This window comes from Rhineura floridana, chromosome 16 (genome assembly GCF_030035675.1).
Source record: "Rhineura floridana isolate rRhiFlo1 chromosome 16, rRhiFlo1.hap2, whole genome shotgun sequence".
Taxonomy (NCBI): domain Eukaryota; kingdom Metazoa; phylum Chordata; class Lepidosauria; order Squamata; family Rhineuridae; genus Rhineura; species Rhineura floridana.
The window spans coordinates 6,534,302-6,557,691 of record NC_084495.1 but is presented as its reverse complement, the minus strand read 5'-3'; the positions used below and the strand labels follow the sequence as shown (position 1 = coordinate 6,557,691).

General features: G+C 44.1%; 1 protein-coding gene across 3 annotated transcripts; it reads right to left on the bottom strand.

The window, feature by feature from the left end:
* Window positions 1–1,381: 1,381 nt before the first annotated feature.
* Window positions 1,382–23,390, bottom strand: LOC133371364 (V-set and immunoglobulin domain-containing protein 4-like). Of its 3 annotated transcripts, XM_061598713.1 has the most exons (9): window positions 23,216–23,390; window positions 16,635–16,991; window positions 15,939–16,220; window positions 14,666–14,725; window positions 14,013–14,093; window positions 10,920–10,976; window positions 7,789–7,902; window positions 5,215–5,236; window positions 1,382–3,098 (listed from the first exon to the last, which is right to left on the bottom strand). In XM_061598713.1, exons 1-9 carry the CDS (start codon window positions 23,271–23,273, stop codon window positions 2,867–2,869), a joined length of 1,263 nt encoding a protein of 420 aa, XP_061454697.1. In that variant the 5' UTR covers window positions 23,274–23,390; the 3' UTR covers window positions 1,382–2,866. The 3 variants fall into 3 exon arrangements, with proteins under 3 accessions (XP_061454697.1, XP_061454699.1, XP_061454700.1); XM_061598715.1 differs by lacking the exon at window positions 14,666–14,725 and having other exon boundaries at window positions 23,216–23,389; XM_061598716.1 differs by lacking the exons at window positions 14,013–14,093; window positions 14,666–14,725 and having other exon boundaries at window positions 23,216–23,389.

Here is a 23,390-nt window from a genome sequence, read left to right as displayed (position 1 = left end):
TTTGAAGACGGTTCAGAAACTGCAGCTTGTGCAAAATGCAGCAGCCAGATTGGTAACAGGGACCAGACGGTCCTAACATATAAAACCGATTCTGGCCCACTTGCATTGGCTGTCTGTATGTTTCCGAGCTCGATTCAAGGTGCTGGCTTTGACCTATAAAGCCTTACATGGCTTGGGACCACAATACCTCATGGAACACCTCTCCTGATACGAACCCACCCATACACTACGCTCAAGATCAAAGGCCCTCCTCTGGGTGCCTACTCCGAGGGAAGCTGGGAGTCTGGCAACAAGGGAGAGGGCCTTCTCAGTGGTGGCCCCCAAATTATGGAATGATTTTTTTGACGAGGTGCGCCTGGCGCCAACACTGATATCTTTTCGGTGCCAGGTCTTCTCCCAGGCATTTTAGCATGTTTTTTAAATTGTTTTAAATTTCTAAATTGTATTTTAAATTGTTTTTAAAAGATGTGTTTTTAAATTTGTATATTTGTTTTAATGTTTTTTGTTACTGTAAACTGCCCAGAGAGCTTCGGCTATGGGGCGGTATATAAATACAATAAATAAATAAATAAATAAATACATAAACATGAACATATGAGGGTGCCGTGTACCAGGTCAGACCATTGGTCCATCAAGGTCAGTATTGCCTACACAGACTTGGCAGCGGTTTTGCAGGGATCCAGGCTGGGGTCTCCCCCAGCTCTGCCTGCAGATGTCACCAGGGATTGCACCTGGCTCCTTCTGCGAGCAAAGTGGAGGCGCTCTACCACTGAGCAAATGGATTTCCCTCATCTACATGTATCTATACTTGTCCGGATCTTAAAGGGATTTGCTGGAAGAAAAGGTCTCTGAATGTCAGCAGAGTCCATTTCCAATAAGCACACAGCCCTCCTCCCCTTTCCAGGGACTTTTCCTACCACATCAATGGTAGCTGCCTTACCAGGTTCTCAGGTGGCTGTGAGATGGGTGCCGCCTGGACTTGCACTCCCATGGTTTTTATCTCTTGTTGGCATTCTTTAATATCCCTCACTCAAAACCAAGCTTTATGGTGCTAGTAGTTCATGATGGCTCTTCATAACATGCCTCTGCAGTAGGGATGGCAAATTCCCAGTTCTGAGGATTTTCGCTTACTCTGTGTAGGCCTCCAAGGGCCCCTCTAGACTGGTGCGTTTTGCAGGTTTTGTCCTATGTCTCCTTCATAAATGGTCATGGAAAGCGAGAAAGCAAGAGCATCTTGGCCAAAGATCTCATCTGGGCCTTGCTGAAATCAGAACCAAACATTATAGAGGAAACAGCAGCAGTGAGACAGGCTGGTCTTCAAACCACACACAGTGATGTCAGCCAGACTCCAAAGGGACGGAGAGAGATATTAAAGCAAGCATGTGGGGGGGGGATGTTTATTATACCTGTAAATGCTGACACTGATTATGCCAGGAGAGACCAAGGAGTGGGGACAACCCTATGAAGCAGAAATAGGTGTAAGAAAGTGTGGATTACGAAATACATGGTTGACTGGCCCCTTTTTGCAGATGGGGAGGCAGTACTAAAATATCTCAAGTTCCCCCTTTAAATGACAGAAATATAAAAACAGCACAGGCACCGGTAGGCCAGACTGATTATCTTCCGCATTACAGATGGTATCAGTGAGGCAGAGAGGCCGTCTCCCGAGGTGCCTGAGGGGAACTAGCAAATCAAAGCTGGTTTTGTGACCCTTGGTGACTCGCTGAGTTACTGAACCAAACCCCTTTTGGCATGCATGGCTGACCCCCTCCGAAGAAGCCTCCCCACCCCAACTCTGCTCCTCCTAGGAATCTCTTGCAGTGCATCCCCCTCTTTACCCACCTCACTTGCCTGGCTTTTTAAAGTATTTCTCCCCTCCCTCAATGAAGTTTCAGAGCAAATTGGAAGGGGCACTATTTTATCGCATAAAAAGAATTTGGTGTTTTTGTCTCTGGCTCTGCTGATCATCGCCTCTGCCTCTGCCCACCACCCGCATTTGGCTCCAGATTGCCCCAGGAGGAACATGATTCTGAACAGGAAAAATGTTGCCCATCCCTGCTCAACAACATCAGGATTTTGGCCTCTCTTGCCTTCCCACAGTCCTCTGAGGCCCCAACCCACTCATACCCCTGCAGAGTTGTGGCTGCACCTCCACAGCCTCAGTTGGATACCAGCCGTTCCTCAGGTAAGGGGAAGAGAGACTCAGGCTAGTCTCTAGCCCTCTGTCCTCCTGGGCAATTGACCTGCATGGCTGCAAGCGCCATGATTGCAAGGGATCTGACTGCCACGGTCCAGGTGCAGCCATGGCTGTGGACTGGGCTCTGGAATGGTGCATACAGCACTTGTTTGCATATGCAGTTCCCAATAGCGCTAGGGATACATGCACCGTTTCTGTCCCTACAGAGTCCTTTGGAGAATCTAAGCTGGAAGGGTCCCTTTTCTCTATGCAAGGCAGGTAGAAGACGCTTTTGCTTCAGATTTCTTGACCACACGATGGAAATATCTTCAATGAACAATTTGAAGTCGTATTGTCGGACGGTTTGTCCTTGTACCCCAGCATGTCTCCTCCAATGGCAGCGGCCCAGGCAGAGGCCTTCCCTCTCCCCTGCCGCCAAATCCTTTCTGCTGGAGATGCCAGGGTTGAACTTGGGATATTTTGCACGCAAAGCGGGAGCTCTGCCACTCGGCTAAGGCTCCTCCCCAGGTTGAGGGCAATGCAATCCTCCAGCTCAAATAAAGCACACTAATACAGGCCCACACAGAAAGGGCAGAGAAAGAGGACACGGTCCTCTTCATCAGCGTCTGAAAAGTTCAGCCACAGGGGTTCCATCCTCATCCGGCGCTGGAGGTGGCAACAGCAGGCTTCTTATTTGGTATCTACCACTTCATACTCAGACTCCATCTTCCTCACGAGGGACTCGTATTCATTGTCTGTCTTGGTGTCCATGATGACATATTCATTGCCCTTCATAGGGTCGATGGTGTAGTTGTCAATCCGGATGGTGGGTTCCTCGTACTCGCATTCACATGCACCGGTGGCTCCTCCAGGGCTGGCTGGGCAGACGTCTCCATTTGTGATGTTTGTGGCATTATTGTTGCTGAAACAGAAAGGAAAATGTGAGAAGTGGATTGATAGACATGGGACTTAACGATCGGCCAGAAAGATAAAAAGGCATAATGAAAGAAAGCCAAGCGCTTGGCAGAGCTGCCTAGGTGGGCTTGCACTTCCTCAATTCAGTTCTGCTGAACTTTGTGTGTCCCGGCTCAATTTATCCACATCCTTCCAGCGTACACGCTTTCAGAGCCACACTTCCGCTTTTAAAAAGGCACAACGAGTAACATTTTGCTATTTACTCCTCCCCTCAGAGTGCACCCCATCCTCTGGCTGCTTTCCAATAATCCCCAAAAAGGGGTCTGTCAGGAGGACACAGGTTAGAGAGCGAGAGACAGAGGAGAGTTTTTCTTCCCTAGAAGGCTGCTGCTTCTTGTGCCATGGACACACAAAAGCTCTTTCAGCTCTGGCCAAACAGGGTTTGCTGGTTAGTGTATTGTTTCAAAAACCTGCTTGACCAGGGAAGGCAGCGGGAGGAAAGTGTGCACACGTGCCATGGGAAGGGATGCCTCTCCAAAAACCACTTTCCACTCCCAACACGCCACAGTCCTGCCCATGCTTACTAAGTAGTAACTCTTGCCTTGTTGTTCAGTGGGGCCTACTCACTAGTATGTGTGAAAGACGCAGCCTCTGGGTGCTTCCACATGGCCTGCAAGCCTTGGGCAGCATCCACACAACGTCATCCTCAGCATTCCCCATGTCATCAGTATTTACCATTTCCATGGAAAACCCAATAAATGCAACAAAAAGTGTGGAAATAGCAAACACAGATTAGATGGGAGGAAAAGAATGGGATGGCATTTTGTTGGGGATGGCGTTGGCATGTGGATGAGGCTATGCCAAACCTGCATGCATGAGCAGCAGCAAGTCCACGATAGACTACCATGTGGAAGCACCCTAGATCTGTGTTCAAGTCAGTGGTGGATAGTGGCTTCATGTCAATGGGGCAGTGGAATCCACTCCAGGCTTTAGTCCAAACTTTCAAGGAGCTTTGCAAGGTGCAAAGCATCCCACTGCCTCACTGACATGGAGCCACCAGCCACCACTGGTTCAAGAACTGCCCTCCACTTATTTTTCAGCAGTATCTGAACACAAAAACAACTTTATGCCCAAGTACCAACTACCATGTTTTCACTTTTAGTGAAAAGATGCATTCATCCAAACACTGAAATAATATTTTTTTGAAATGATGCCCTTCGCACTTTTAGACTCCGCTGAATAGTGTGGAGAAAGTCTTGGTACCAGTCCTCAGTGAGTGATGCTCACCCCCAATACTGTAGCAGCGATGCACATGCTGATATGCGCTCCTTGAGAAACAGATGGAGTGGACAGCTTTGAGAACACCTATCGCCTCTGTAGCGGAAGGGCATGGCTGATGGGGTACTTTTCTACTTCAGATTAAAAATTTAAAATAATTTCAAGACTTTACTAGATTTCACTGATCAATTAGGCAGTCCTGTAATGCAATTTTAAGTCAGAAAAGACTGAATACAGGAAGCCTGCTGTAACTAACTGATGTGAAAGCATATTTTCCCAAACTTTTTCAGCTTCTCCACCCAGCCCACCACCGCAATAGGGATGCAAATGGTCCCCTCGCTGCTCATCAAATGTTCGATCTGATGAATGGGGAGGGGCCATCTGAATCCCCACCACATTTGTGCTCCACCACGAAGAGGATGAAAATGGCTTTGCGCCTGCTGGTGCTTGGCACCCATTGTTTTTTCCTGCAGCAGCGCTTATGCCAACACCAAAAATTGAGTCAGAGGAGCTGGCAGGCCCCTGGAGAAGGCCTGATGGGCTGGCAGCTGGCCACTCATTTTCAAGTGTTCTTGGATTTTGATCAACCTATTTGCATCCGTGGTTTAGAGAACAAATCATCTTGCCATGTCCTTTGCAAAACAAGAGGTTTGCTGAGCGCACTGGTGGCATCTGGCTGTCCAGGAGTCCTGCTTCTCATTCGCCATCGGCCTACCACGGGAAATATGAGCTGTAACATTTATAGCTCAAGCTCTTTCCAGTGAGTCCTGCACATTCATCTCTCCAAGATACTATTGGCCAGCACATTTCAGTGCTGCAACCCCCAGCATCAGACGAGCACTTACTAGGCTACTTCATAGGTGAGATCTGAAAAAGAAAACAAACAGCAGAGCTTTAGGTGAAAATGGAGGGATGGAAAGATCAGCCGGTTCTGGTTCTTTTGGTTTGTTCCAATCTTAAATTCAGTTCTCCACATTTTTGCAGCAATTTGCAATTTTTTAAAAAAAGAATCCTCATGAAAATTCTCCATTTTAGTGGAGAATTGAAATTTCCATTTTAGTGAGGATTTCTCCTAATAAACACATTTTTGTAAGCCAGTTTTGACTAATGTACACATTTTTGCAAGCAATTTCATGTCATATAATGCATTTTTGCCTGTTATTAGCACTCACGTTCATTTTTATGCACACTTTACAGAAATGCATATATTAGAGGAAACACTATTTAGCTGGCAATCTGCATCACAATTCGAATAAGTGTGAATTTTGAAGAATGGCTGTGTTTCAGAAAGTGCAAATTTAATAGATTCTGCTTCAAAGTGTAAAATGAATCAAAATTCTCACCCATCCCTATGAGAATGTTCCTCCAGAACAGTAAAATAATTTTAAAATAGCAAACAGCATTCATTGTGAATGTAAAAAGAACAACAGTTGGACAACGGAGGCCAAGGATGGGGAGGCTCTGCTGTTCTTAGCACAGCTGAGACCCCGATCTGAGCAAGGTCTGCATTATTCCATATTTGGCAGCACGGCATGGGTGCAGCTCTTAAATGAAAGCTCCCATAAGCAGTCATGGACTGGTGGGAGGGGTGATGCCATTCCATCATTGGCAGCAGTCTTGTATTTCATTTTAGGCATAGAATGATCTGTCCATTTCGGTTCAGTTTCTCATTTTTCCAATCTTAAATTCAGTTCTCTACATTTCTGGAGCAACTTGCAATTTTGTCAAAAATCGTCATGAAAATTATCCAGCATTTTTGTGCAAATTTCTCCTAATAAAAACATTTTCTGTAGGGAGCTTTGCCTAATGTACACATTTTTGCAAGCCACTTCTTGTCATATAATACTTTTTTTGCTTGTCATATATTCATTTTCACGCACATTTCCCCCTAACACATGCATTTTTGTAAACATTGCTTGTTTGGTGAGATGAATCGAAAAATTTGAATAAGTGCGACTTCCGAAGGATGGTTGTGTTTCGGTACTCATATTGTTTTAGAAAGTGTGGATTTGATAAATTGGGCTTGAAATGTGAACTGAATCGAAATTTTTGCCCATCCCTAATTTCATGTTCCCTAAACCTGGTTCTTTCCACTCTTATGGGAAAGAAGGACTGAGAGTTCAGTCTGTACTAGTGTGGCTCTCTCAGCCCACATAAGCATCTCACAGACTTAGGGCCAAACTATATGTAGCAAACATTGTGTAAATGCAGTTCTTCTTGTTACATAAAGAGAAGTCCTGGGGAAGCCTGAGTAGCTTCGGGACTGGGTGTGTGGAGATTTTAACGCTGTCTCTCCCCACCACCACAGCCCTGATAAAAACCACCTCTCTGAAGCTGCTATTTCTATTTCCAGGGTAGTTCCTACTGGCATAAGATGCCCTTTTGATTCTTTCCAACTGTACATATTGCATGAAAATGTCTGAAAGTACCTTCCAAACTGGTGTTATGATTTCTTTTGTACAGGTCAGTCTAGTTTAGGTATGTGCTAGAATTCCACTGAATTTGGCTTTGGTACCAAAATTTCCATTAATTTGCTTATTCGCTATAGTTGCAGATAGATTTTTATGTAGTGATTTTCAGCGGCTATTTTCAGAAACAGATTTTTAAAAAGAAAATAAAAGGAAATACTGTTTTTTATCAACATTTCCTTAAATTTATCGGTTTCCTTTCAAAAGATCAATATTTTCTTTAAAAATATTGATATTAATATCAATATTTTTTCCAAGGGGGAAAAACAGATTGGTAAAAGCAGCAGACAAAGAAAGAACTCGAATCGATACCAGCCTGTTGGGTTGATGGATTGCTTTCAAACCAGCAATGGCGAATGGATCCCATCCCTAGTCATTCATTCATTCATTCATTCAGTCAGTCAGTCAGTCAGTCAGTCAGTCAGTCAGTCAGACAGTCAGTCAGTCAGTCAGTCATTTATTTATACCCTGCCTTTCTTTTTTCATGAAACCCAAGACATATGGTTACATACGGTTTCCAGGCAGTCTCCCATCCAGGCACTGACCAGACCTGAGCTGGCTTTATGTGCCTTCAGACCATAGCCTGGGACCAGTTGTATAGTTGCATAGTCTAGTCTAGTTGCATAGTTAGAAGCTTTTCTGCCCCATCCACAAGCGCGCACACACACACACACTTGAAACCTTACACAAAAGTTAAATCTCAGAACTGGAAAAAAAATCAGAACTAAAAAAAAAAGCTCTTTTGCATTCCAAGTTTGAGATTTTAAATTCAAGGTCGGCATCCCCAATTATGCTCAGATCTACCAGCACTTTTGGTGGTCCCGTGAACAAACCTCTCCCACCTCAATCCTGAAAATCAGTGCAGCAGAGCACCTCCCTGCAGTTCTTCAGAAGGCATTTCATTCTATCAAATCAGAGAAGCCCTTCTTTCCTGAGCAACACCTGACTCACCAGTCTTTGTCTTTCTTCTGCAAAAGACAACAGATAGAACCACAAGGACCAGAACAGCACAGAGCACAGCAATCAGGATAATGACGTAGAGTGGCAGAGTGGCCCGCCGAGGACCTAGAGAAACATAGCAAAGATTGACAGGTCTAGTGAGAGAGACAGAGAATGCCTCTTAAAAAAGTTTTGTTTTGTTTTGTTTTAAAGAGAATCAGGGCATTAGTCACAGTCTATTCACAGTCAGAGGCCTCCATTCAAATTCCTGTTCAGTGCAACCTTTTGGTGTCCCTTGAAGAAAATGGGACTGCTATAGCGTACCTTGCAGGGCTATTGTGAAGAATGAAATAATTGCAGCCAGGGTCCTGTATATCTTAAGAGGTGCCTCCCCATGAGGGTGGGTGCCTGCCTGCCAAGATCAGCTCCTCTTCAAAAACATCTTATCATGCTCTGAAAAGGGAGATTGGGAGGGTTTGGGATTTCTCTGGTGGCCCCAGTTCTGCAGAACCAGCTGCCCAGTGAAAAAAACAGAAAATACCTCTCTTAAGGTGATTTTTTTTTGTCTTGGATTGGATGGTGAGGTTTTGCATGACTTTGCTTTTTTAGCTTGACTTAAAAAAAGGAATATCTTATCAGTGAGTCTTTCATTGAGCTACATTTTTAATCTATTTTAGAAACTGCTAGGGAATAAATCCTTTTAAAAAACTACAAGAAGCAACATGAAGCACTTTGGACAAGTAGACAGTGATCCTAAATTATCTAGAAGTAAGCCCATTAACACCCACTGGGTTTACTTCTCAATAAACACATGCACGCCGGAGAAGTCAGTGATGTAGACTGGTGACGTAAGGAGGCACAAAGGCAACATGAGGGCTTTGGGCCCTCTCTGCCCTGAGCATTGCACCCAAAGACAGCAAGCAGCAGGTGAGGCTGTCGATGTGCTAAACCGTTGCCTGACCTCGATAATGGACTGGATGAGAGCTAACAAACTCAGACTCAATCCTGACAAGACTGAGATGCTGTTGGTGAGGGGTTTCTCTGATCAGATGGTGGATATATACCCTGTCCTGGATGGGGTTACACTCCCCCTAAAGGAGCGGGTTCGTAGCTTGGGAGTTCTTTTAGATCCTTCCTTGTCACTAGAGGATCAAGTAGCCTCGGTGGCAGGGAATGCGTTCTACCATCTTTGGTTGGTAGCCCAGCTACGTCCCTATTTTAGCAGAGAGGACCTTACATCAGTGGTACATGCTCTGGTAACCTCGCGACTGGACTACTGCAATGCGCTCTACGTAGGGCTGCCTTTGAAGACAGTTCGGAAGCTTCAGCTAGTGCAAAATGCGGCTGCCAGACTGATAACAAGAACTAAGCGGTCCGAACACATAACACCTGTTCTGGGCCGCTTGCACTGGCTTCCAATTTGCTTCCGGGCTAAATTCAAAGTGCTGGTTTTGACCTATAAAGCCTTATACGGCGCGGGACCACAATACCTGTTGGAACGCCTCTCCCAATATGAACCTGCCCGTACACTGCGCTCTTCATCGAAGGCCCTCCTCCGAGCTCCGTCCCACAGGGTGGCTCGGAGGGTGGTTACAAGAACTAGGGCCTTTTCGGTGGTGGCCCCCGAACTGTGGAACAGTCTCCCCGATGAGGTACACCTGGCGCCGACGCTGCTGTCTTTTCGGTGCCAGGTTAAAACCTTCCTCTTTTCCAGGGCTTTTAATCTAACTTAATTCTGTTTAAAATTGTATTGTAATTGTTTTTAGATCTCCCATTCTCTGTACTTTGTGGTTCGTTTTATTGGATTTTATTGTATTTTGTATTAATTTGTTGTTCAACGCCCAGAGAGCTATGCTAGTCGGGCGGTATATAAATTTAATAAATAAATAAATACGACCTCAGCAGGATGCAAGAGAGAGGTACCCACACCCAACAAATCTTGGAAACAGAAGCTGCCAAGTTCATCCCTCTTTCCATCAGCTGCTCTCCAAACAGCCTTTATAAGGCAAGACCAAAACTCCACCTCCCTCCCTGAAGTCAGGAGGTAACCAGGGGTGTAGTCGTCCAGGGTCTCAGGGGGCTTTCTTAGACCCCTTACGTTTTTGGGAGCAGGGTCCCAGCAGGTCCCTATGTTTCCAGCATCCTACAAGCCAATTCGCATGAAAGAGGAATGTGTTAGTCACTGAAAAGTACCTTTTAACCGGCTTCCTTCTCCTTTTCTGCCGACTGGACCCAATCAGAGTGAAAAGCGGTGAGTTAGCCACTGAAAGGACTCTTCTCAGTAGCTAACACACTCCCCTTCCACGCTGATTGGCTCCTAGGGACATCTGCTATTGTGGGAGAAATTACCTGCAGGAAGGACTGAGGAATGTGGAAGTGACGATGGACAGCAAGCATGCACACACGCAAGCAAGCAAGCGAGGGGGCGTGGCTGTGAGGGGGCATGGCAGACTATCATGAAGCGACCCTGCACGTCTGGATCTGCTCCTGGAGGTACCTCTGCCTCCCTTGGGTCCTAGCTTTCCCTTTTCAACCATCTCCTGCAGGTGGACCTTCCTTCCCAGCCAGCCGGCCAGTTGCCTGCTGCCTCCCCAGCAGCTGCCTTGAAGTTAAAGAGCAGTGGTGGAAGCTGGATTGCCGTGGCTTTCCAAAAGGAGCCCTCCTGCGCTCATGCCCGTTTGGGGGGAAATGGCCATGCAAGAGCTGCGGGTCAACAATATCGACCGGCTGCCAATGCGTAGGCAGAGGAAGGTCAGCCAAGAACTGCATGAGGCACCTGTACAGTTTGAAAGGTGCAGGATTGAACCTGATCGGCATCAAGCCTGGGCCTGATTTCCCCACCCGGAAGAGTGCGGTGGTAGAATGGGCTACAGCACTTGTCACGTTTTGAATGCTTTCCTGGAAGAGAAAAGCAATACAGCAGGCAAAGGGTGGGACAACAGCCTTTCCCCCCAATATGCCAGGCGCTGGTTTCTTTTTATCTTGTAGGAAGTTTTCCCCAATGTTGGGTGCATTCCAAAGTGGCACCTCCCACTTGCAGCCCCAATGGTACAGTCCATTCTACCAACTCCCGCTAAGCCAGCTGGCGGCAGCTTCACTTCCGGCTTGTCCTTTCACTTTCCCAGCCTTTCTGAAATATTTACCTGGCCATTCTGAAGCCCTCTCTTCATGAGTTGCTGATGATGAATTTGAAACTGGATCTGAAAATCAAAGTAAAGATCCTGCATCAGCAGAAAGGAAACTTGCACCCACGGAGCAACTGCAAGCCTAGAGAATCTACACGGACAATTTGAACTACCCCTATTCCCAACCCAGCATATTCACAGTGTAGGGCCAGTCTCATCTTCTGCCCTACAGCGGCGACTTTGGGCTCAAAGGAACGGACTGGCCAGATTTAGGATGTTTCTGCTTAGGGTGCTGATTGTGGGATCAGCGCAATTCATGCATGGAAGTTTTTTGCAACGTCCACATTACACCATTGGCATCAAAATGCCATCCTGGATCCTTCCTCATCATTTAACACAGATTTTCCTTTTCTAGGGAAAATCCACTAAATTACCCCCCCCAATCCCTGTCACCAACCAACAGTTTGCAACATCTCAATAACCTGTATGCAATATTAAATTCCCATATGAAAGCCACCCTTATCCAACAAAACAAAGTGGAAGATTTTTGAGGGGGGCGTTATTGCAACCACCATGCAAATCTGGAACATTAGCAACCTGTTCACTCGGGGAAGAAGGTAGAGCTTGCAATGGTTCCATCTCACTGGGAGCAGGGGGGAGGAATGCCCATTGGGGACAACTCTTGGGAGCCACACCATGAAGGCTACACTCCTGTCCAATCTCCCACAAGAGAAACAAACACGGATGTGCATTTATTTCAGAAATGTATACAAAACTGATTGAAGGGACCCACATTAGCTAATGTGCAAACTGGGGGGGAAATTGAGGAAATTATGCAGCCATCTTCATTTTATTGTCACAGGAGGCATTGCACTCTCAGTGGATGCATTCCTGGGAAACACTGTTTAATGTGAGGGGGAAACTGTGATTGTGAGGAGCACACTAGTCACCTACAGGAAAGCGTTTCCATTGGCCGCACCTGGAGGAGTTGATTGATCTGCCTCTTTGAAGGGATTTAAAACAAAAAAACCCACTCGAGCTGATCTCACCAGGCTTTATAGTAAAAAGAGGCAGGGTTTGACCGGCGCCATGTGCCCCTTTTTCAGAAAAAAGAGGTGGAGACTAGGGATGGGTGAGAAATTCAATTCAGTTTGCACTTGAAGCCAAATCTATCAAATGCACACTTTCTGAAACAATATGAGAAACAGAAACTCAGCCATCCGTCAAAATTCACACTTATCTGGGTTTTGCAATGCAGTTTCTCAACCAAACAATGTTTACAAACGTTCATATGTTAGGGGAAAGTGTGCAAAAAAATAGATATATGAATGACGAGAAACTGCTTGCAACAATGTATACGTCAAAACTGCCTACGAAAATATGTTTATTCAGAGAAATCCGCACTAAAATGCTGGAGAATTTTCACGAGGATTGTTCATTTAAAAAATTGCAAATTGCTGCAGAAATGTGGAGAATTGAATTTAAGATTGGAAAATTGAGAAACGGAGTGAACTTTCCGTCCCTAGTGGAGATGCGCTGGAAGAGGCAGAACAGTAAGGTTTGCCAACTCTCTTCCAATCAGAAGTATAAACAAACAAACAAACAAAAATAGATCCGCATCTGCAAGAAATCTCCAGGAGTTTGACAGGGCAGCCCTCCCCAATTTGGTGCCCTTCAGATGTTTTGGACTCTCCCCCACTCCAGTGATATTACTGTATGACACCGTATGGCAGGTGGGAGTTATAGCTGAAAATATCTGGAGGGCACCAGGTTGGAGAAGGCTGTGATAGGATTTTCAGCCCACTCCATCTTCAGCCCTCCAATCACAGTGGGAAAGGGGAGGGATTCTTTCTGGAGACCTATAAAAGACATAGGTTCCTTATCTGGCATACCATTGAAGGCAATGGGAAACTTTGATTTCGGTTTATCAACTTAATATATCACTTCCCACTTAAAAAAAAAGTCCTAAAGGGATTTACAAACACAATAAATAATACAATACTAAAATAATATAAAACAGATTTAAAAACAGATTTAATTGCACAAAATCATATCCCTAGTGCTGCCCAAATGCCTGGGAAAACAAAAACATCTTTGCCTAGCGATGAAATGACGACAAGGCTGGCGCCAGGCGGGACTCCCTGAGGAGATCATTCCATAAACATATAGAAAAGGTGCCTTTTTAAATTGCCTGCTGTGACATGCGGCTCCTTTTACCAATCTGCCTGAAACTTGGCAAGTGTGTTCCTTCAAAGTGATAAAGATGTCAAGATGCCATTTAAATGAACAGCATCAATGTTACGTACAGGAAGGTGGATCTCCACTGAAGGCAGTAGGTTTCTTAGAGAACATTAGGCCTTCTTTAATTGCCAAAGAAAACGGGCTCTCTGTGTCCACTCTGTCTGATCTTTGGCCAGTTGGATGCACTGGGAGAGCCATAGGACTCTGGCAAATTTCATTACATTTGGATGGAGAGTGCCAAAAGAATAGATAACAGAAGACAGGAAGGCTCTTCATTGAATATTATAAACAAAAATAAAGGTGAAACTAAGATGGAGACAGCAATGAAGATGAAACAAAACAGCTGCAAATGAAGCAAAAGTGAAATTAAATTAAAGTGACCTAACTAAATGAAATAAAACATTAAATGGTTCATATTATTTTTTTAAAAATGCAGAGCAGCCAAGACTATATTCCTGTGCCTGCCGCAATGCAAGCTTCATTGAATGGCACAGTGATGTGCTGTCCTCTGAAGCAAAGAGAGCAATCCTGCTCAAGGGTCAACCCAGAAGTACCCAAAAGCCCACCCCAACTCTAGCAAGGTCTCCTAGCTTTTGAAGGGTGAATGCGGCTTGGAAACAGAAGCAGACCTCTGACTGCTTGGCCCTCAGGGAGAAGGAAAGAGCTGCATGGTTCTGATTAGAGATGTGGAGAGCGGTTTTACCACTGAATGGGAGGGTCCCTGAGCAAGGGATTTTCCCTGTTGCACCAGCTGCAGAACTGGTCCAGAGAATGTAAAGAGGCAGGCCACATCCCACTTTTTTCAGACGGTTTGATTCGTTCTTCTCTAACAGTCTGAAACAACAGGAAGCTCATGCTAATTCTCCTCACTTTTTAGAGTGGTGGTCCTTTTGGGGTTGAAGGGGCCAGCCGTGCTTTTTGCTTTGAACTTCCATTCTGTGGTTGTCATTTCTGCAACAATATTAAACAGGTGTCAGGCTGGGGTCCTCATTCCGTGACTTACAATCTACCTGCAATCCACCCCCTCGTGTTACTTTTCTCTCAAAAAGGGGGAGGGGGGAAGCACATAATAGGAGGTGCTATGGGGTGACAAGTGCTGCATGTGGGGACATTCCAGCAGCCCCCTTCCACACGCCCCTTTGCTCTCTACATTGAGCCTCCATCACCAGTTGATACGCACTTGAAGAAGCGACATGTCTGCTCTGCCGCCAACACACTCAGTTTAGTCTTTGGAGGCACAAAACTAAAGGAATCCTCAACTTCTCCCCCCCCCAACACACAGAACAGCTCTGTCCATTACCTTGTATCAAGAAGGCAACTGGAGGACACCTTCAATGAGGGCATCACAGTGGACACGAACAGGGGCATCCAGGGACCCTTCTAAAGGCCCCAGGCCACAACCGGGCTTTAGATACAGAGTACATGAGCAGGGAGGCAGACATTCCTGCCTCAGCCTATTGACCTGCATCCCACTCCCACAAAACGCAAAAACTGAATGGCCCACCATTCAGCAGACAGCTCACCTGCCTCAGCTACAGCTGTGAACTCAATGCTAGGCCACCAAGTAGATGACTGTGGAAAATCTATGAGCAAAAGCACCAGGCATCATTCTCTCTCCCTCTGCTATTCTGAAGAGTGGATCAGTTATTTATATATTTATTTATTGAATTTATTAGTCGTCCATCTGGCTGGTTATCCAGCCACTCTGGGCGATGTACAACATAAAAACATACATGTCAAATTCTGATTATCACTCTGCACATTGGCAGTGCTGTGGCACTGTTGGTATTCCAGAGTACTTATTTATTTACATAATGTATACATCCTGCACCTTCCACGTGGCTGCCCAGCAGAACATGGATTAACATACCATGATAAATGGGAGCCCACACAGAACACTAAAAGAGGGATCTGCATTTCAGAATTGGAATTCCTGCAGATTTTTGGCGCAGGATCAACATTAAGAATAGTTTTTCTAACTCTGAACACGTTCAGCCCAACTAATGGATGCTCTGTTGGATCAGCATCTGAGAAAGCTCTTCCCTTTGGCTCACTACCTCTCTCTATACCCAAACAGCTTAATGTCAGGGACTATCAAGGTCAACAGGTTTGGGGACACAGAGGGGGATACCTGGAAGACGTGCCTGCCACTGAATGGAGAAGCCACTGAGTATGCAAACACACACTACCCTTGCATAAACTTGCAGGATAAAAGAGGAAAAGGAAGAAGAAAGAGCTGGCTTTCCTGTTCCAGACAAAGATAGGCGGCTTTACCCCTCCTATACCTGCTTGCTCACTGGGGTCACTGGGAGAGGCCCCCCCTAGTGGTGCCACATGCCGCTGTGGTGCTTTCCATGTCTACTCTGAGCTACACCTTTAGTAGTGCAGCACCTGCCCTCTGGAATGCTCTCCCCACTGAGATCAGATGAGCAACAATACTCGGCTTCCAATGCATGCCTAAGACATTTTTGTTCACGCAGGCTTTCTCAGGCATATGATTCTAGCCATGTGATTTATTGATCCTTGTGAACTGAATTTTCTATTGTTTTATTGGTTGTTGTGGTTTTAATTCTTGTGTGCTTGTTTAGCATTTTTGTGTGTTAAACAGTTTATAAATCTGTCAAATGAAATAAATAAATCCTATCCATTTTAAGGGAAGACTTTCAGATACTGGAGCTCTTAATACAGATGTCAAGTCTTACCAAAAATGTTTCCCATAAACTGGGTTCCTTAAAACTGAATCACTCTGAATCCGCATTGAGGATTCCCATAGCAGAGGTAATTTGGCTTCCTTACCTTCCACCATCAGCTGAACAAAATCACTTTGCTCCACGCTTTGTGTGCTGGCTCGGTTTTCCGCTTCGCAGTAGTATCTGCCTGTATCCAATGTCTGCAGCCTGTCAAACACAAGCACTGCTTCCTCGCCCACACGCTTCGCGTTGCTTCCCAACACTTCTTTGAACCAACGGTATCTGATGGGTGGAGAGCCACTGGCCAAGCAGGTCAGGTTGGTCTTTGTCCCTCTGGGCAGGATGGATCCCATGCTGCTGGGCTTAATGACCGGCTTGGTCACTGGAACTGGGGAACAGAATAGTATTTATCGAACACCTACAGCAATTAGGTGCTTGCACAGCTCAAGCAGATACAATGCGTGGGGAACATAAGGAAGGGTAATTGAAGAAACTGCATCGCCATCAAGTTCCTAGCCCTTATCATTGTGGAGAAAAGCTTGGGAAACTATCTCCTCCTTTTTTCCCCATCTGTCACCATTCCCCTTGCAAAAATGAAATTGAAACCCTGAACAGCGAAAGCAAAGTTGTGCTTGTCGATCTTTATATGTTTAAAATTCTGTTCCTTAACATGAGAACCTTGTTTGAAAAGCAAACCATACATTCTCTAAATAAATAAAACAGAAAATACTACTATGCACTGATTTTCAATGTTTTGCATGTTTTAAATATGCAGTCTTCTCATCATATTAATTCAGGTTACCTTTTTCGACCCTGAGCATGATGGTCCTTGCCTTTATTATCCTGCTCTTGTTTTTGGCCACCCAAGCAACTTCACAAGTATATTGCCCGCTGTCTGTCATTTCGAGCTCCTCGATTTGGAGGGAGACATCTCCCGGGGGTTGTTTTGGAACCGTGAGTCTGTTTTTGTAAGATGTCAAGAGTGTCTGATCCCCAGAGCTCTTATCCCTGTGAAAGATGGACCGAGCATTATGATCTGGCTGCCTCCAAATGACGCTTTGCTCCTGGAAGTCGGGAGATGGCTTGTACACACATGGCAAAGTGACCGAAGCTCTCCAGGTGCCCTGAGTCTCCTGGGTGCCCGTCAGATCCAGGACAGCTGGGAAGAGAAGCGGTAGAAAGAAAAACGGTTGTTCTTTGTAATTATTGTAGGTTTTGCAGGAGAGATTCGGTCGCTTCCTGGAAATCTAGGTTCGTGCAATTAAAGTGGAATAAAGATCTCTGGCACAACAAAATTTTATTTTTTTAAAAACCGAATGCTTAGCAGTTAGGAAAGTGATAGGGAAATACACTAAATAATTTATTAATGGAAAGACATACAACCATTGTACAAGCAAATCAGGATGGATGCTCAATAAACAGGGCACCTGGATGAGCCCATAATCAGAGGAACAGCTGAAGTTCTCTTTTGACAATGTCGAAAGGAATCAGGGAGGTGCAAATCTCCTCTGGTTTCCCCTATGATTTCCCAAGTGGGGAACTGAAACAGGTTTATGACCAGGCACTCCTACACTCTGTCCACTCTCTTGCATCTGTTTTTCCATTTTCCAACATACTGGTCCTGTATGCCATTGCAGATCCCCCTTCTGTTAATTCCAGGTGGATGACATGTGTGCAACACCAACGCTCTTGGCATGTTCAGAGGGGTGCTCTCTATATGATGTGAATTTCATGCCATTTATTTAGGGATGGAAGGATTTGTCAATTTTGCTTCTCTCAGTTTTCCAAACTTAAATCCAGGTCTGCACATTTCTGCAGGAATTTTCAATAAAAAAATCCTCATGAACATTCTTCAGCATTTTAATGACAATTTCTCCTAATAAACACACTTATGTATGTAGTTTTGACAGACTATCTTTTTGCAAGCAATTTCTTGTAATTGAATGCATCTTTGTAAGTTATTTTCACTAATTGGGTCCCCGAATGCAACAGGACGCACATTGTCTTCTAGAGCAGGGCTGGGGAATCTCAGGTCCAGGGGTGAATGTGGCTCCCCAGACCTCTCTTATCTGGCTCTGGAGACTCTCCCCAGGCGACTCTCCCTCACCAGCCACACCCCTGACCATAGGGCCATAAAGCCCAGAGTCTAAAATTACTTAACCACACCCTAATTAGAGCTGGAGGCAAAAATGCAAAGTTCACTGCTACCCTTTTGGTTTTTCCTTTGTGATTTGTTACTGTATTTTTATTGGAAGTTGTCATTGCTGCTTTCTAATAATTTATTTATTTATTTATTGTATTTGTATACCATCCCATAGCTGAAGCTGTCTGGGCGGTTTACAGTAACTAAAATGTTAATTGTTATTTAATTTTTGTAAATTGTATTGTTTTTATTGATGTATTTTTATATTTGTTTATCTTTTGTAAGCCGCCTTGAGGGCCTTTTTGCCAAAAGGCGGGGTAGAAATAAACAACAACAATAATAATACATTCATAGAATCATAGAATCATAGAGCTGGAAGGAGCCTTGTAGGCCATCGAGTCCAACCCCTTGCTCACAGCAGGAAATCCACAGCTAGAGCATCTCCCGCAGATAGCTGTCCAGCCTCTGCTTGAAGACATCCAGCGAAGGGGATCCCACCACCTCCCTAGGCAGTCGGTTCCATTGCCGAACTGCCCTTACTGTTCCTTTTTATTCATCTAGTACAGCAGTCAAAATACATATACAGAGCAAAGATAAATCCAATCTTAAAACCCTGAAGTGATATATTAAATTCCCAATAAAGATCTTATATACAGTCAAGCATTCAAAAGAAAAAAAAAGTTCATCCAGAGATGGGTTTAGGTGTTGGTGCGGTTTGGCGATGAATGATCCATTATATTAACAAATTCTAGAAATCTGCACCACAAAGGAATAAAATTATCTTTCTTTTTTATTCCATGACGCACTTTTAATTTGGGGGTGAATTTTTCTGAAGGGGCTAATTGCCATACTCTTTGATATCAGTCCTCTAGATGAATCCCCATAAATATTTCTAGGGTCATGCAACCACTGATCTGGCTGCTGACAACAAGAGGCAATCATAATTCCTTATGATGTCAATCTGCATCCCCTAGAAAAACATTCAGCAGTGCCAAATGTGCCAAAGGATGCCCCCCCTGCTCCATGATGGAGCTCATGAGTCACTCTTCTGACGTGGCGTTCTCTCAGTCCATTGGTGCTGGAGCATTTTTGCTTCAGGTGTGATGAAAGCATTCAGTTAGTTGGGCAGCAGAACTGCCTACCCTGATTTATTTATTTATGGTCTGATTTATGTATGTATGTATGTGTTTATTTATTTTGCATCTCTGTATATTTCTCTGCTCTAGGTTTGCCTATGTTCAGTCAGTAGCTACAGGCAGACTAGCAGCTCATGTAAAAACATAAAAGGTAGGAATTCTTGTCTACTTCAGGTGTAAGAGGGAAGTCTGTCTCAAATTGCATTTTGGGGGAAATGTGTGTTTCATCTATTAGAGGCTATGAAACAACTTATCATCATCATCATCCTACTGCCTTCAAGTCAATTCTGGCTTATGGCTTACTAGGGTTTTCATGGTAAGCGGTATTCAGAGGGGGTTTACCGCTGCCTTCCTCTGAGGCTGAGAGGCAGTGACTGGCCCAAGGTCACCCAGTGAGCTTCATGGCTGTGTGGGAATGTGAACTCTGGTCTCCCAGGTCGTAGTCCAACACCTTAACCACTATACCACACTAAAACTACATGCTAAACTATCCTAAACAGGCAAAAAATAGTTTTATTCACATGCACACCATATATTTAAAGCACTTCCATACCACCCCAACACTCCAGGCATCCCCCAAAGAATCCGAAAAACAACAGACTGTCAAGGGTGTGGGGAACTGTAGCTCTTTGAGGGATCTCCTAACAAATCTCAGAATCCTTAAAAAACTACAGTCACCAGGATTCTCCAGGAAGAGTCCCAACTGTTAAAGTAGCACAAGAGAGCCTTAAATGTATGGTGTGGATTTGATCTTTGATAGCGGAGCTATGTCCACCTTTGGCATTCCCTCTTCAGTCTCTCCAAATATTCTCTCTTTTGTTCTAGCAAGCCTGTATTATAACTTATCTCTTTCCACAGCATTTATTACATGTTTATTCCTCCCAATGTTCCCAAGAAGCTCAGGGCAACAGACAGAGGGCTGGCTCATCTACATGGTAGTTAACTGTGTGTTTGGTGCTACTCACATCTCTTTTTAATTCGCATAGTTCACTTGACATTATCGACAAACAGAAGCTATCACATACTTTCCCCCCTGTAAATTTGTACTAACCCAATCTGCTGATAATACGAAAAGTTTAGAACAATATGGCTCCACTCCACTCCACATGTCTTTGAAGACAATTTGCTTTGATGGTTTTTAGTGGGCGGGTGAATCGTCACTTTCAGCTATTCCCCTTTCTCCATCCACTAACTCTCCCATGAATCCCATTTTGTTTCCGGTGGTTTATCCAGCAACTTCCGGCTGCTCTGTCCTCCCCCCTTCAGAGTTTGCCACAGCCCTCCCTTCTTTCCTCTCTTTCTCCCCAAGTAAACTGCCTTCACTCCTTGTAACTAGCGATGGGAATTGCCATTGGATTTTATCATTCTTTCTCATATTCTCTATCTTTGCAGAGAGAATTTTGAAGTAATATCTGTCTGCACCTGGTTTCCATTTTTTCCCCTAAAAAATCTAAAGTAGATTTTTATTTTAAAAGTCATCCAAAAAATATTGATATTAATATCTATATTTTGAGAAAATATATATTCCAGTGGGGAAAAATTAACTCAGAAAAAGCAAGAGGCGGCAGAGAAAGAAGGTGCCTGTGAGCTATCTCCTGCATCTTATTTCCTTCAATCAGTAAGCTGTGAAATCTACCTTTTACTCAGCAGTTTGACCACCAACAGGAAAAAAGATATGATAGCAAAGGGGAAAGGAATTGGATCATTAATGGCCACCAGGGGGCCACACTCATTGATAATGTGATCAATACTCTATGTTTTTTCTATCATTACAGGGTTGAGAATAAACACTGATACCAGTGGAGGCTCATGAATAAGTATTGATAATTCTCTGCAAAGCAAAAAATAAAATAAATGAAATAACAGAAGAGATCAGAAAAATGATAAAGTAATAAGATAGCGAAGGGAAAAGGAATGGTGGTGGCAGCCGGTGACCCCACTTATTTATTTATTTATTTATTACATTTATACCCCACCTTTCTTTCATCGTAGAAACTCAAAGTGGCATACATGTGGTTCCCAGATGGTCTCCCATCCAGGCACTGACCAAACACAGACCTGCTTAGCTTCAGCAAGGTAGTGGCCTCATGTGCCCTCAGACTGTAGCCTGGGACCGTAGCCTGGGACCACTTCTCATCAACTCCCCAAATACATTCTCTCCTCCTAACAGGCTAGTGTAAAGTGGGCAGGGAGGGAGAGCTGCTTGTGTGACTACAAGAACTGTGATGGCAAGCCAGGAAAAGGAAGAAGGGGAGGGGGCGGATAACCCCACTTCTTTTCAACTGCCAAACTTCAGGAAGCAGTGGGGGCAGGAGAGAATGGAAATACTGCACAGGTCAAAAATATTTGCACATGCCCAGTAACTGAGCCACCAGAGGGAGTAAAAATGTAACATCAGAAGGCGGGGTCACAAAGAAACAGCAACACTAATACTTCCCAGAGGAAGGCCTACTTGTGTGAGTGGAAAACAATGGATTGAAGCTACCATTGAACACAAAGTGTGGACCTTGCAAATCTATTACAATTGCACAATCAGTGCATGAGAGGAGATGCTCCCATGTGGATGAGCCCATGGTCTCTCCTCTGCTCTTCAAGCTTCAAAGCTAAACCTACCAAGGTTTCAAGCACAAAGATGAACTGCAGCCAGGTTAGGGCGACTACTTGTGTATAGTCAAAAGACAGGACATGCCCTCCCCAAATGAGGACACAAATTTGCATAAGCTAATTTATATAGATGCAAATTGAGAAATAATTACTCAGCGCAAATAGTATTTATTTATTTATTTATTTATATCCTGCCCTTCCTCCGAGTAGGAGCCCAGGGCAGCAGTGAGTTTCACCACAGTTTCTTTTCCACAATCTTTCACGCTAACAGCAAAATGGGATGGTTAAGTGACTATCAATTTGTAACTGAAACAAACCTATCCCAACATAAGATAGCTATTTCTACATGTCTGGTTGGAGCCCTGAAGAAGGGAATTCCTCTAAGGGGCTAGATACATTGCAAATGTGTGCGTTGCTGGCCCCCACTTGTAACTCTTTAAAGCAGTTCTTCCGACTAGTGCTGTTTGCACGACTTGACATTGATTGGGGCACCAAAACATATATTCAGTTGTATTAAATGTTTTCAGCAAGTTTTCATCAGGCACCTTCACCCAAAGATCTTAAAAAGATCTACATTCTGATCAATTGGGTGTCAGCTCTAGTAATAAAGAAATCATTATTGATTATGTTTTCCCTGATAATTGAACTATTACACTAGCATATAGATAAAAGCAATTGTTTTAAAGCAAGAAGGGTGTGTTCCTTGTTTGTAGATGATCTACCCATTACCTTAGCAGGAGGCATCATTGAAGAAGAGGCATTCCAAAAGGAAGAGGAAATGTCTCAAGGCTGCTTTCATAAATACTTGTTGTATTAATAGAGATGGGGAAGAAACTGGATCCAGTTCACACTAAAAGGTGATCCTCCCTAAGTCCCAAACGATACGTGAACCAAAACATACCCTTCCTTTGGAAATTGCACTTCTCTGAATTTTGCAATGCAGTTCTTCAGCCAAGTAATGCCTCAAAAATGCATATACTGACGTAAAGCGTGTATAAAATACATATATTAGTGAAAATAACATACAAAATTTGCATTATTTTGCTTTGCAAAAATATGTATATTAGGCAAAATTGCATACAAATGACAACCGGGTATATAAATGCAATAAATAAATAAATAAATATATTAGGAAAAATACACACTTAACTTGATGAGCTTTCATAAGGAGTTTTATTTTTTTAAAAAATGCAAACTGATGTGGAAATGTGAGGGAACTAAACTTAAGATTGAAAAAATAAGAAATTGAGAGAAAGCAAAACCATCAGATTTACCCATCCCTACATATTAAAGATTAAAAAAAACAAAACCTGCCACCTAGTTAGTTGGGGGCACCTTTCTTAGAGAATTAGTTTAAAACCTATTAAAGTTTCAATCGCACCCATAGAATATTGCAGCCCTGATTGTTCCTTTTACAACCCCTGAACAACAAAGTCTTGTTGATCTTATCTAAACAACATTCACATCTAATTGTATCCTGAATTGGGATTAAGGGCTCACCTTTTCCAGAGATGGTGGATGCAAGTGGCAGAAGCCACAGCCAAGCAAGTTGTCCCATTCCTCACAGAGTCTGACTTTCCTGCTTTTCACTGGTTAGATCCTCTACTCCCTCAAGAGCAGGAGCGAAGTAGACACAACTTCCTTTTCTCTGTTCACTATATTATCTTGGATCTTA